General features: G+C 40.8%; 1 protein-coding gene across 1 annotated transcript; it reads left to right on the top strand.

Moving 5' to 3' along the window:
* The first annotated feature begins 5972 nt into the window (after positions 1–5972).
* Positions 5973–12453, top strand: LOC104585878 (magnesium-chelatase subunit ChlH, chloroplastic). The gene is made up of 4 exons (XM_010242900.2): positions 5973–7567; positions 7918–8000; positions 8946–10748; positions 11440–12453. Exons 1-4 carry the CDS (start codon positions 6157–6159, stop codon positions 12292–12294), a joined length of 4152 nt encoding a protein of 1383 aa, XP_010241202.1. The 5' UTR covers positions 5973–6156; the 3' UTR covers positions 12295–12453.
* The last annotated feature ends 3061 nt before the right edge of the window (positions 12454–15514 follow it).

Raw genomic sequence — 15514 nt, 5'->3', positions numbered from 1 at the left:
ACCAATTATGGGTGAATTAGGGGTATAGAGGAAAGATCACCATGTTTACCAAAGGACAGAAGAACTTTCCAACCAACTCAGGGAGATAGATATTTACCAACCTATAGAACAAGGAACGGAGGCCGAGAATAGTCTTATTCCAATCTCTCTCTCAAACCTAGGTAACCAAGTGAATTCAGTTTGTGCTACTAATGCATTTTCTGTGTCCTTTGTTCCAGATTCTGCTCCCACTCCATGTCTTGCAGTCCATGTATGTGTAGTCAATCAAGGTGGTGAGTCTCCTAAGGTTTTGGAAAGGGGATTGAAGGACAGTGGAGAGGTGCGGGGAGGGAGGTATAGAAATGAGAAAGTGTGAAAAATTATTGAAAGAGTATTTAATGAAGTGAAAGGAAATATAATATGGAGGGGTGAAGAAGAGAAAAGAGGGGAGGGATCACTGGAGACAAGGGAAGGAAAGGAGGGTTGGGTTGGAAAGGATTATGTGGAGAGCATAATGAAGGAGGGAGGTAATATGATAAGGAGGAAGGATGGAGATGAGAGAAGAGGGGAGGGACTAGAGGAGAGGAGGGTAGGGTTGGAGGGGAATGTGTAGAAATGACAGTGGGGGGAATCTGAGCAAGAGGATTTGATAGCAGATTTTGTAGGGAAGTTGGGATGTAGATTAGAAGACCTGAATGTGCTGAAAGAGGGCCTACAGAAGAGGAAGGAGGTCAGAACAAAGAAGAGAAAATTAAGTGAAGTTGAGAGATTGAAAAGAGATGTGGAAGGTGGCAAGAAGTTTGGGGCAAAAGGAGATAGAAGGAAAGGAGGAAAGTAGTGGTTAGGTGTAAAAGGGAACTAAGAAAGAAGTGAGAATGAAGATACTTAGTTGAAATGTGAGGGGAACAGGAAGTGCAAGGAAAATAGTGACAATAAAAGAGGTAATAAAGAGGTATGACCCAGACATTGTACCGTTACAAGAGTGCAAGAGAATAGAGTTTAATAATAGGTGGGCAAGGAGTGTATGGAAAGGTAGGGGGATTAGTTGGGTGGCTACTCCCTCATGGGATGCTTCAGGGGGGGTATTGACAATGTGGAAGAAGGACATTGTTGAAAGCTTGGAGGAACTGATTGGAAAATACTCAATTTCCATGAAGTTCAAACAGTAGGAGGATGGATATGTGTGGGTGCTTACAAAATGTCTATAGACCAAATGACTATAAAGAGAAAGGAATTGTGGGAGGAATTTGCTGATGTAAGAGGACTGTGGGATGGGCTTTAGTGTGTGGGTGGGGATTTCAATGTAATCAGATACTTAGAGGAAACCAATAAGACTAATTAGAGGGTGACAACTAGCATGAGGAAGTTTAACATGTTTGTGGATGCCTTTGAGCTTAAGGAGATACCTCTAGCCCAGAAAACATTTACTTGGTCAAATCTCCAATCTAGGCTCATATGTTCTAGGCTAGATAGGTTCTTGTTCTCTTTGGACTGGAAAGAACATTGGGGGAACTTGGCATCTAGAGCTCTACCTAGGGTGACCTCGAATTATTGGCCCATAGTGATATGCAAGGAAGAGAGGAGTGAAGGATTGAACTTGCTAGATGTAGGGGGATAACAGGAGAAGATTGGAAAGAAAGTTTGACTAGGAAGAGATTAAGGAGGCTATGTTTTTTATGGACAAGATAAAAGTTCCAGGGCCGGATGGGTTCAACATGGTTTTTTATCAAGACTATTGGGATATTTTGAAAGATGACCTTCTGTTGGTTTTTGAGGAGTTTCATAGGAAAGGAATTGTTAATCCGGGGGTGAACTCCACTTTTATAGCTATGATTCCGAAAAAGAAAGAAGCTTTACACCCAAGGGACTTTAGACCAATCAGTTTGGTAAGTAACCTGTACAAGATCATTGCAAAGGTGTTATCTTTGAAACTAAAGGAGGTACTGCCAAACATCATTGAACAAAATCAAGGTGCCTTTGTGAGTGGAAGACAGATTACTGATCAAATTCTCATTGCTAAGGAGAGTGTGGAGAATTTTAAGAAGGATAAAAGGAAGGGAGTGGTTTGTAAGTTGGATCTGGAGAAGGCTTATGACTTGTTGGATTGAGAATTTTTTAGGAAAGTTATAACCAAATTGGGGTTTGGGGCTAGATGGTGCAAATGGATCATGGGTTGTGTTCGGAATTGTCATTATTCAATGCTAGTGAATGGAACAGTGATAGATTTCTTTCCAGCCATTAGGGGTATAAGACAGGGAGACCCCTTATCTCCTTTCTTGTTCTTACTAGTTGCTGATATCCTAGGGAAACTGATTCATAGAGTAGACTCTAGGGGCCTCATTAGAGGTAGGAGGGTTGGAAGGGAGGACATCCCACTCACTTACTTACAATTTGTTGATGATACGATCTTGTTTTGTGAAGGAGGTAATGTGAATTTTATCAGGAACTTGCAACTAGTGATTCAGCTCTTTGAGCAAATGTCAAACTTAAAGGTGAACTTTGGGAAAAGTTATGTAGTGGGTGTGAATATGGAGGAGGGAAAGATTAGGGAGAGTGCAGAAGTGCTTGGGTGTGAAGTTTCAGGATGGTCATTGAGTTATCTAGGGTTACCCTTAGGTGACAATCCTAAGAGAGAGAGTTTCCGGAACCCAGTGGTGGAAAGATTTGAAAAAAGACTTATGTCTTGGAAAAAGAATTACCTTTCTCTTGGTGGGAGGACTACACTGATCAAGGCCATGTTAGCAAACTTATCCATTTATTTCTTATCAGTGTTCAAAATTCCAGTGAAGGTTTCTATTAGATTGGAGAGGTTGATGAGAGATTTCTTTTGGGAGCTTGGAGAGGAGAAGAGGGACCATAGAGTTAGCTGGAAGGTGGTGACTAGGAGTAAAATCTATGGTGGTCTGGGGCTTAGGAACATTAGAAAAAACAATATGGCCCTTTTGGGGAAGTGGTTGTGGAGGTTTCCTTTGGAGCAGGAAAAGCTATGGGCTAGAATAGTGGTAAGCATACATGGGATGGAGAAAAATGGATGGGATGCTGGTGTAGGTATATAGTGTTTTCTCAGACCCTCAGAGAACACCAAATACTGAAACTAACACCACAAGGTTGCATGCGAGCAACCCGCAAACAACCTTCTTGCTGTAGTGAACTCGTAACGCACCATAAGCTTTGTGATGAACTCACAATGCGTACTACAAAATTGCGATAAACCCGTGGTTCACCGAGCCCACTCGATGCCCGAACCAAAGGAAACCACGATCGAACCCAGGACAAGGCCCCCCGCCTGTTCGAACGTGCGATAAATTGATGGTTCGCTAAACGCACGATGAACTCACGGCTTATGAGCCCACTCGTGACCCAAACCAAGAGAAGACTAGGCCGAGCCCATGGCTAGGCCCACACGTGCCCAGAGCCACGTAGAACATATACCATCAAAAGACATGGCAAGATGCCACATAGGGTTAACAAGACACCGCCCACCAAGTTGTGATGTCATTAAATGCCAATCCTCGGGAAAGCCTCATGAAACACATGGTAAAACCCTAGTGGCGCACTTAATGATTGATAGAAAATCCAATATTCCCTTTCCCGATATGTTACAAGTACCTTTATCTCCTACCTTTTAGGATCTCGGGATCTCTCCCATAAATAGAGATCCTTCTTGTATTGAAATTCATTTGATACTCAACATTCAGCATCTAGCACCCAAGCACTCTTTGGCTTCAACTCCCTACCCTAGCATCCTTAGCCTAAAAACCCAATTTCCCTACTCATCGACCTCTCTTTGTCTTTCAAAGAGACCACTCCCATCCAAGCCTTACCTAACCTGTAGCTAGAATCAAAGCTAAGACCACAAGCACCTCACGTTGGAAAGCCATTCATGATCTGCTACTAGTTTTTTTTCCCTCTTGTCAGGTATGATTTGAATTCAGGTAACTCCATAAAATTCTGGAAATAAACTTGGGTGGGGAATGTAACTCTTAAGGACTAATTTCCTTCTTTGTATGCTTTCTCTAATTTTAAAAATGAGCCAATTTCTTCTTTTATCACCCCTTTCTCTTCTAGCTCTGTGTTTGGGTGGAACCTAGGTCTGAGGAGGGCTATGAGGGACTCAGACATCGACAGTATTTTGAGCCTACTTGAACTTCTTGAAAATGTTTTCTTAGACCCCTCTAAGGTGGACTCTAGAATTTGGACCCCTACCCCCATGGGCTCTTTTTCTTGTGCTTCCTTCTTCAAAGTCTTATGCCAGTCCACCAGTCTTGCGACCTCCCCTTTCTCGATTAATGAGGTTTGGTGCAGACCAATTCCTCCTAGGGTTGGCAGTTTTTGTTGGGAAACCTATCTGGAAATATTCAATACTGGTGATTTGCTCCAAAAGAAGAGACCCAATACTTGCTTGTCACCTCATTGATGTGTTCTTTGCAAAGCAGATGGGGAGACTAGTTTTCACTTATTGGTGTCTTGCCAATTTGCAAAGTCAATTTGGGAGTGGGCTTTTTTTCTCTTTGGGCGTAGGTGGAGCCCTCCATTAGATTTGTAAAGTTTCTTCTCCCTTTCTTTTTTTAGGTGGCGCATGAAAAGGGGAAAGACTATGTGGAGAGGACAGAGGGCTGAAATATGTTGGTTATTATGGGAAGAAAGAAATTTCAGGATCTTCTTAGAAGTTGAGAGAGGGGCTGAAGAATTGAGGGCTATGATCCATATAAGGGCTGTATAGTGGTTGAAATCTTTAGAGCTATTTACAGACTATACAATGGATGACATGTTGAGGAAGTGGGGTGAGATTGCAAACTGCACATAGACCAAATCAGTAATGAGGGTGTCTTGGTCCCCCCACTTGCTGGTTTCTTAAAATTATACTTTGATGGGAGTTGTAAGGGGAATCCTAGACAATCAGGGATTGGGGGTGTTTTTAGGGATGAGAACATGATTAATTCTACCCTGTTCTCAAGTCCAATTGGAGTGGGTAACTCCCTTAGAGATGAGATCTTGGCAATTATGGAAGGAGTCCAAAAAGCTAAAGAGATGAATATCAGAAAACTCATAATTGAAAAGGACTCAGAGGTGGTGATAAGGTGGCTGATTAAAGACAACAGTGGTTTATGGAATTACAACAATGAGAAGAGGAAATTCAAGTGGCTGGTCCAAAAGATAGAAGTCAGGATGAATTGAGTTAAAAGATCAGCTAATTTTGTAGCTGATGGATTAGCTAAACAAGAGATAAAAAAGGAATCAATGTTTTGGGCCAAGTTGTAATTTAACTGTTCCTTCTTTTCCTTTTCTCTTCTTTTCTTGAGGACTTAATTTATATTTGGAAGATAAGAGTGTTTGTATTTCTTATTGTAACTATTATTTTGTTGTTTCAATGAATTTAATGAATCTATTAGTGATAAAAAAAAAACTTCTTATGCGTATACATTTTAGGCTCATCCCATGGTGGGGCCTGATTCTTAAAACATATGACAAGCGGCAAGTTAAGGAGATCCTGACACATTTAAAGTCCTGTGTCCTGAACTTATTGCAGACATTACCCATCTATTCTTTGATGGTCAATTGCAAGTTTCTTCTTTTGGGATAGTTTATGAGAGAGAGAATCACTGTAGGATACATGTGTGTGAGGCTCACTTGCAGTTGGAACAAAGGCTGCATACATGACCCCATTTGGAAGAAAAGGTGAAAATAGAAGATTTTATTTCCATCTCTCAGCTCCATCCATCCTCTCTTCCTGCTCTCACTAGCCTTACTAAATTTGGAAATCCAAACCCACCAATAGGAAGAACCCACGGAGCTTCCCAAAAGATAGATAAAACACAGTTTCCACTTAACAAAATCCATTAAATTGCAAGTTTAAGAAATATCCACGAAGTTTAAGAAATATCCAGTCCTTTTCAACCCACCTCCTCCCCACGTGTCCGTCCCCACCCCACCACCCAAGAAAACTGCTGCTTCAAATTCCAGCCTTCACTTCTAGCCGCACATTTGCGCATTGTACACACATTCACAAGTCGAGAAGAAAAGAACTGTAGAAGAGGATAATCAAACCAGAGATTATCGAAAAGATTTTTTTTTCTGTTTCTTTTTCTTTTACGATCTCTGTTCTGGAGCCCAAGCTCTCTGTCCCTGTGTTTGTTCAAGAGACAGAGCAGTGTATCTGTGGCACCAGCCTCAACAATGGCGTCCCTGGTGTCTTCACCATTCACATCACCCGCCTCCAAGGTAGAACACCTCTCCTCTCTTTCTCAAAAGCATTTTTTTCTTCATTCCTTCCTACCCAAGAAGCTCAATCAAGGTTGTAGCAGCAGTAGAGCTGGTATGAGAGTAAAATGTGCTGCAATTGGCAATGGTTTGTTCACCCAGACCACACCCGAGGTCCGTCGAATCCTCCCCGACCAAAATCCTGACCTGCCCAGAGTTAAAATCGTCTATGTAGTACTCGAAGCTCAATATCAGTCTTCCCTTTCGGCTGCTGTGAGGTCCCTTAACAGCAGCGGCAAGTACGCTTCGTTTGAAGTTGTTGGCTACTTGGTCGAAGAGCTTCGAGACAAATCCACTTACCAGACATTCTGTAAAGATATTGAGGATGCTAACATCTTCATTGGTTCTCTTATATTCGTCGAGGAGCTTGCGAGGAAGATTAAGGCCGCTGTTGAGAAGGAGAGAGATAGACTGGATGCAGTTCTGGTGTTCCCTTCAATGCCCGAAGTAATGAGACTTAACAAGTTGGGCTCATTCAGTATGTCACAGCTCGGGCAATCGAAGAGTCCCTTCTTTCAGCTCTTTAAGAAGAAGAAATCGTCCGCAGGTTTTGCAGATAATATGTTGAAGCTCGTGAGGACTTTGCCCAAGGTTCTCAAGTACTTACCCAGCGATAAGGCTCAAGATGCTCGGCTGTATATACTTAGTTTGCAATTCTGGCTAGGAGGGTCGCCGGATAATTTACAAAATTTCATCAAAATGATTTCTGGATCTTACGTTCCGGCGCTGAAAGGGACTAAGGTTGAGTATGCTGATCCGGTTGTGTTCTTGGACAGTGGGATGTGGCACCCTCTGGCTCCTTGCATGTATGATGATGTGAAGGAGTACTTGAATTGGTATGGGACCAGAAAGGATGCTAATGAGAAGCTGAAGGATCCGAATGCTCCTGTTGTTGGGTTGATTTTACAGAGAAGCCACATTGTTACTGGTGATGAGAGTCATTACGTGGCTGTAATCATGGAGTTAGAAGCAAGGGGAGCCAAGGTGATACCTATATTTGCTTGTGGGCTTGATTTCTCAGGGCCAGTGGAGAAGTTCTTGATTGATCCAGTCACCAAAAAACCTTTTGTACACTCTGTGGTGTCACTTACAGGATTTGCACTCGTTGGAGGACCTGCAAGGCAGGATCATCCCAGAGCTGTTGAGGCATTGAGGAAGCTTGATGTGCCATATATTGTCGCACTGCCATTAGTTTTTCAGACAACAGAAGAGTGGTTAAATAGTACTCTTGGGTTGCATCCAATTCAGGTGGCTTTGCAGGTTGCTCTCCCTGAGCTGGATGGCGGGATGGAACCCATTGTTTTCTCTGGTCGTGATCCTAGAACTGGTATATGATTTGTCTTTTAATTATTTTTCATAAGTTTCTTTGCTCTGTATTTTCTTTCTCATTTTTCTGTCATTATTTAGCATTTTCTTCTATTATTGTTATTTACGTCTTTCAATATTTCAATGCTATTTATGAACTGTTTACAGTGGTGTGGTTTGTTTTTTTTTTTTCTTTACTTCTAGATGTGCTCCCATAGTGATCTGATTTTGTATTCTTATTTTCCCTGTTTTTCTTTTGCTCCCTTATTGTTCATTTTTTATCTACTCATCAATATGATCCATCTTACTCCTTTTGTGCTTTTTCAGTCTTTTAACAATTTATTGGCACTTTTGATGCACTATGTTTTTCAGGGAAATCGCATGCTCTTCATAAGAGGGTGGAGCAGCTCTGCACCAGGTCAATCAATTGGGCTGAACTCAAAAGGAAATCAAAGGTAATTTGTTCAAGGTTGCTAGCAAGAGTCACTTTGTTGTTACCTTCTTTAAATTTTCATGTGTTGATGATATTAAGCCACAAAAGGGATCTTTATAATCTAAATTAGAGATTCCAATTACACAAAAAAAAAAAACAGCTTCACCAACAATCTGTCAAAGCTACAGGGAGGGTGGTATCACAAGTTAAGTGTGAATGCTACTGCTGCTATTTCTCTCCCAAACTACCTTGATAACATAATTCTATTAAAGTTACAACCTTATTATCAGAAATGGGTTCATTTTAGGGATGGTAAAATTTCAACATGAGGTCATTTTGGGATTGAAGAAATGGACTTGTATCCACTTTTCTCCTTGAGGATATGGTTACGACTATATTTTGGTTTGCTTAATTGTTGCCATGAAAAACTAAAATGGAATCAGTTCATTCCTCATGGTTGCTAGATATTTCATTGCTTTATATTCATTTCAAAGAGGATACCTTATTGAAAATATACAGCTTATTGATACTAATGGAAAGTAGAGTAAAAACTTGAGAAGTAAGCTATGTTTATCAGCAGCAATGAACAATACTGCCTTTTGTAAATCATCAAAAAGTATGCTTTTTCAAAGCAATTGCTTGAATATGGAGTTGTTCATAATTGTATCAAAATACTATTATAGGACAGTTATACTTTATTGCAACATCTGGTTTCAGGATGTAATAAGTGATAATGTATTCTGTTGATGTGACTTTGATTTACATTTCAAGCACAATGTGTTCTTATCTGGTTTGGAATACTTTGATTTCTAGCGCTTAGGATATAAAACTACCCTTCAAGGTTTTTTTTGGTCCTTAATAGCTGATCCTCAAGAAGTTTTTCCTATGATTAAGTAGTATAAAGAATTATGTTATAAAGTCAATACAAGATATGCATGTCTAAGACTATGCTGGTGTATGACTGTAGGTGGAGAAGAGACTTGCAATCACTGTCTTTAGCTTCCCACCTGACAAAGGCAATGTTGGAACAGCTGCCTATCTGAATGTCTTTGCGTCCATTTATTCTGTCCTAAAAGAACTCCAAAGGGATGGATATAATGTTGAAGGTCTGCCTGAGACAGCTGAAGCCCTGATTGAAGATATCATTCATGACAAGGAGGCAAAGTTCAGCAGCCCAAACCTCAATATTGCATACAAGATGGGTGTTCGGGAATACCAAAGTCTCACTCCCTATGTCACTGCACTGGAAGAGAGCTGGGGCAAGCCACCAGGCAATTTAAATTCTGATGGTGAGAATCTTTTGGTATACGGAAAACAGTATGGAAATGTTTTCATTGGAGTGCAGCCTACATTTGGATATGAAGGTGATCCAATGCGGCTCCTGTTCTCCAAATCAGCCAGCCCACACCATGGGTTTGCTGCATATTACTCCTTTGTTGAGAAAATCTTCAAGGCTGATGCTGTCCTCCACTTTGGCACTCATGGTTCACTTGAGTTCATGCCTGGAAAACAAGTTGGGATGAGTGATGTATGTTACCCTGACAGTCTCATTGGGAACATTCCCAATGTATACTACTATGCTGCTAACAACCCATCTGAAGCAACAATTGCCAAGCGTCGCAGTTATGCCAATACCATTAGCTACTTGACACCTCCTGCAGAGAATGCTGGGCTCTACAAGGGCCTCAAGCAACTCAGTGAGCTGATATCTTCCTACCAGTCACTTAAAGATACTGGTCGTGGGCCACAGATTGTGAGTTCCATCATCAGTACTGCAAAGCAATGCAACCTCGACAAGGATGTAAAGCTTCCTGAAGAAGGGGAGGAACTCTCAGCCAAAGAGCGAGACCTTGTGATTGGGAAGGTTTACTCCAAGATCATGGAGATTGAATCCCGCTTACTGCCATGTGGTCTTCATGTCATTGGTGAGCCACCATCAGCCATGGAAGCAGTTGCCACACTAGTCAATATTGCTGCTCTAGATCGCCCAGAAGATGGGATATCCTCACTCCCAGCAGTATTAGCTGAGACAGTAGGAAGGGATATAGAAGGTGTATATAGAGGAAGTGACAAGGGTATACTAAAGGATGTGGAGCTATTGCATCAGATAACAGAAACATCACGTGGAGCAATATCAGCCTTTGTGGAAAGGACCACAAATAAAAAGGGCCAAGTAGTTGATGTGGCTAACAAATTGAGCTCAATCCTTGGGTTTGGTTTGAATGAGCCTTGGGCGCAATACTTGTCAAATACAAAGTTCTACAGGGCTGACAGAGAGAAGCTTAGGACCTTGTTTGAGTTCCTAGGGGAGTGCTTGAAGTTATTTGTGGCTGATAATGAACTAGGGAGTTTAAAGCAAGCTCTGGAAGGTAGTTATGTAGAACCAGGACCAGGTGGAGATCCAATCAGGAACCCAAAGGTTTTGCCAACAGGTAAGAACATTCATGCACTTGATCCACAATCTATACCAACGGTAGCAGCAATGCAGAGTGCAAAGGTGGTAGTGGATAGGTTGCTTGAGAGGCAGAAGTCTGATAATGGAGGACAGTATCCTGAGACCGTTGCACTGGTTCTATGGGGTACTGATAATATCAAGACCTATGGGGAGTCATTAGCTCAAGTATTCTGGATGATTGGGGTAAGACCAGTTTCCGATACCTTGGGCCGTGTAAATAGGGTGGAGCCAGTCAGTCTTGAAGAGCTTGGACGGCCTAGGATTGATGTGGTTGTCAATTGCTCAGGGGTGTTCAGGGATCTCTTCATCAATCAGGTATATTTATCAATATTTATTATGTATTAGTTTTACATTTCTCCCATTCATTTGGTATTACTTGAATACAATGGTACTCTGGTAATAGAGTTTTGATGCTGAAGTACCATATATGGGGTTTGAGGTCTCTTTAGACAAGCACTGACCAAGTGGATGTTGAAAAGCATTACATATATAGGGTTCTTTTAGAAAGTCTGGAAGAATATAAATGTGAAATCATCCAATCTGTTCTACTTTTTAGCATGAGAGACATGCCATATAGCCTTTGTCCCATCTCCTCTTCCATGATGGTCATACCATACACCATTGGTAGCTAATATTCAGAGCACAAAGTCTAACTTATATGTTCTTCTCTCTCTTTCTGACTACACTTACTTTGATAAATACATGACTAGTAATTGGTTTTCGTTAGCAATAATATGTCCTATCTGATCAAAATTTGATTGACCATAATGCGGGGAGCCAATACCTGACCTAAGTTGGGGTAAGGGAGTCAAAAAACAAAGAAGAAAAGACAATAGATCCTGCTTCCAGCACTCATCAAATTGCTATCTCATTATTTGAAAACCATTAGCACAGTCAATTGAGGAGATCTCATAAAACCACTTCAGTTGAGGTTATCTTAAACATAATTTCAGTTTGTTTGTTTTTGTTGACTCTTGTTTATAATTTTATTTTTTTTTTCCCATAGATGAACCTCCTAGACAGTGCAGTGAAGATGGTTGCAGAACTAGATGAACCAGATGACCAAAACTATGTCAAGAAGCATGCCACACAGCAGGCAGAGGCCCTTGGAATTGGTCTACGTGAGGCTGCAACTCGTGTCTTCTCCAATGCCTCAGGGTCCTATTCCTCAAACATTAATCTGGCTGTTGAAAACTCATCATGGAATGATGAAAAACAGCTTCAGGACATGTATTTGAGCCGCAAGTCATTTGCTTTTGACTGTGATGCCCCTGGTGCAGGGATGACTGAGAAGCGCAAGGTCTTTGAGATGGCACTTAGCACTGCTGATGCCACATTCCAAAACCTTGACTCATCTGAAATATCACTCACTGATGTGAGCCACTACTTTGATTCAGACCCCACCAATCTTGTCCAAAGCCTCAGAAAGGATGGTAAGAAGCCAAGTGCATACATTGCTGACACAACAACGGCCAATGCCCAAGTCCGAACTTTGGCAGACACTGTAAGGCTTGATGCACGCACCAAATTACTCAATCCGAAATGGTATGAAGGTATGATGGCCAGTGGGTATGAGGGAGTACGTGAGATTGAGAAGCGACTTACTACTACAGTTGGTTGGAGTGCCACCTCAGGCCAAGTTGACAACTGGGTGTATGACGAAGCAAATTCAACATTCATCCAAGATGAAGAGATGCTTAACAGGCTAATGAACACCAACCCAAACTCATTCAGGAAGCTGGTGCAGACTTTCCTAGAGGCAAATGGACGTGGGTATTGGGAGACATCCGAGCAAAACATTGAGAGGTTGAGGCAATTGTATTCAGAAGTTGAAGACAAGATTGAAGGGATCGATCGGTGAATATTATAATCTCAGGAGCATGTAATAAAAAATATAAATTTGTTTGTTTGAATGTAACTGTTCAGTTTTTGACTTTTTTCTCTGTATGTATCCTTGGAAATGGGTTGTATTTGGGTTGTACCCATCACCTTCAGCACTGCCACTGTCACCATTCCATAGCCATCTTCATTAATTCCGATTCTAACTTTTAACAAGGTCAATTAAAACCACCACATGATCAATCATCAACCACAATTATCACAATACAGATTGCTTACCCGGTTGGGTTGGTCATAGCCATTCCTTCCCTGCAGTCCAATAATCCAGTGATTTTATGTTCTCTTCTAGTTCATGTACCTGCACATTGTTCCTTATCATCCAAATGAAGTCTTCCGAATCAACAGTTGGGATCATCCTGAGAAAACATTACATTGTGTAGTAGTAGTTATAATGCTGAAACCACAGTTCCTCACCAACCAAAAGGGGAATAAAAAGGAAAGAAAAGGAAAAAGCAAAAAAACTGTACCAGAAAAGCAAAATTACTTGCATCAACTGTTTCAAGACACATTAGGATTTCACCATCATGGAATAAGGAGAGAGAAATTTACTTAATCCTGATTTCAACTTGTTAAGTCCTTAAATTTGCTAGACCGGGAGTAGGTTATTAAGATACTCCCAGTCACAGCTTAAAAAAATAATAATAAAGAAGAGAAAAGGGCTTTCTTATAAGTCCAGTCAATCCTATTGGTGGGTTGAAACATTTTAATAAATAAAGGGGCCTGCAGTCTAGTTTAATCAACAACAGGCCCTAAGTTATTTGGGCTTATTTATAATGCAATAAGCATTTATGGGCCTGCATTAGAGCCCATTTAGTGGAACAGTAGGATAAATCCATTTTAATTAATTTCTTGTGAGGTGTCCCACTTATTTATGAGGGAATGCCACTTGTCCTATTCTAACAAGAGGACTATTTTCCCTCTAACCATTTAAAGTGGGGGGACACATCTCACCTTAGGGGAGAGAGTTATTTTCCTTCCTTTAACCACTTTAAGTGGGGGGACACATGTCACCCCAAGAAGAAGGATTTGTTTTTCCTCCTCTAACCACTTGAAGTGGGGCGGGGGGGGGGGGGGGGCGGGGGGGGGCGGGCACGTGTCATCCTAGGAAGGAGTTATTTTCCCTCCTCTAACCACTTGAAGCGGGAGGACACTTGTCACCTTAGGAAGGAAAAACTTTCTTTTCCCTCCTTAACCCATTTTAAGTGGGGTGACACTTGGCACCCTAAGAAAAGAGGAGTTGGGATTTACTTAACCACCTCCCTCCTCTATATAAACGCTTCTCTTACAAGGATAAAGGGCTAATGCCTTTTTTGTTAGTTATTACTAATTGATTTGTAGGATTTCTAGCATTAAGAAACAAGTGGGAAGATAAAAGAGAAGAAGATTGGTGTAGAGAGCATAAAATAAAAAGGAAGAAGAAGGTAGGGAATCTTGTGTTCTTCCTACACCTCTTCAATATGATACTCCTTGTCACATGAGATAGAAGCCTATATTCTATCAATTCCTCTCACTCCTTTATTTCTTCATTTTATTTTTTTTCTTCCTTGTTTCATATTGAAATACATGTAAGGAGACAATCATCTACAGCCTTGTTTACGAAACTTGGTTGATTATGGTTCCTTACAACCTACTAACCTATGTGTGAGGGGAAAAACCATATATAGCCTTGCTCATGAAACTTGGTTGATTATGGTTTCTCATAGCATGATAATGCACACAACCATAATTTAAAGGCCATTTGTAGCCTTATTGATGAAACATGCTTTTTATGATACCTATTTACTTGTTATGCATACAATGTTTGTTTTTTTATATGCTGGTTTTCTCTCAAATAAAGAGGGAATATATACCAGAATTTTCAAAGGAAAATTTTGTAGAAAATTCATACTTAGTTTAGTCTCTATTCATTGGTACTTTTGAATCAGAATAGAAAGGTTTTCTCTGCCCCTAGCAGAGATGTGATTAAGGGAATATTTACGTGATTTCCCGAATGGGGATTACCCAAATAACAAAAAAAACCCAGTTATTAGTCTAATTGGGTGAATTATGTTATGTGAGAAATTATACTAAAAAAAATTTTTCCACTAACATAATTTTGGCACGCCCGGTGGGACCCATTTTCCTTTTCATCTTTGATGAAAGAAGTTGAAATGAAAATAAGATAAAACTGAAAAAAATGGTGATAGTTCATACAGTATCCTTATATTTGTATTGTGCCTATACAGGAAGAACTCACGGCACCAAAAGTAATTGTTCACTACCTTGAACTGATAGCTACAGAAAAGGAGAAAATGGGGGCTGGGTGGGGGGGCTCAAAGAAGCCTTCCTACAAAGCAACATTCACTGTGGATGTGAATCCCCTTGCTGCTACCACCATGGCCTTGATTCCTAAGACCGATAAGAAGATTAAGAAGGAAAAAAAGAGAAAGGTCACTAAGACCTCTTATACAAGAAATAGCCTACTACAGGCTATGCTCAACTTTGCCAAAAAGACAGGTTTTAAGCCTCCAAAGGCAAAGATAACCAAGAAGGTTGCCTCATCAACCTTGAAAATTACAAAATCAAAGGTGGTCTCTCCAGTAAAGGCTACCAAACCAAGGGCTAGAGTGATTGCCCCAACTCAAATAATGATCGGAGCCATTCCCGTGAATTTGCCAATTCCTCTAGAAGCACCAGTCATGATGGTGACCATCTTTGAAGAAAACTCTACTTCCAAAACCTCTATCGTGGTTTCAAAGGAAAAGAATGAAAATGCTCCTACTTCCAATTGAAACCTCGAGTTATTGAACTCGGGTCCTCAAGTGAAAATGACTCTACCCTTTGTAGAAAGAACGTTGTTTTCAATCAAAGTTCTCCCCTTACAAATGAAGCATCAAGAGAATCTTCCAGTATCATTCGTAGGTCTAAAAGATCTTCGGAGACTAAGAAATCTCAAGCTGAAGCCTCTATGTCACTTTTTGGTTTTGCAACAAAACAATCACAAAAATCAAAATCAGGACATATGTATGCAAAGCAAGCAGAGATCTTTTTCAAGCCGAGGGCATACACCATGCCCACCAAAGAACTTAGACACTATAGAGGACCCATCACAAGAGCGAAATCTTGATTATTACTAAGTTGGGAGGATACCTCAAGTGTAAGTTCAAGTAGTTTGTTAGAATCCACTGATGAGATGTCTATAG

This window comes from Nelumbo nucifera, chromosome 2 (assembly GCF_055504915.1).
Source record: "Nelumbo nucifera cultivar China Antique chromosome 2, China Antique-T2T, whole genome shotgun sequence".
Classification (NCBI taxonomy): Eukaryota; Viridiplantae; Streptophyta; class Magnoliopsida; order Proteales; family Nelumbonaceae; genus Nelumbo; species Nelumbo nucifera.
Note: the sequence above shows the minus strand (reverse complement) of the source record. Positions and strands in the feature narration are given on the sequence as shown.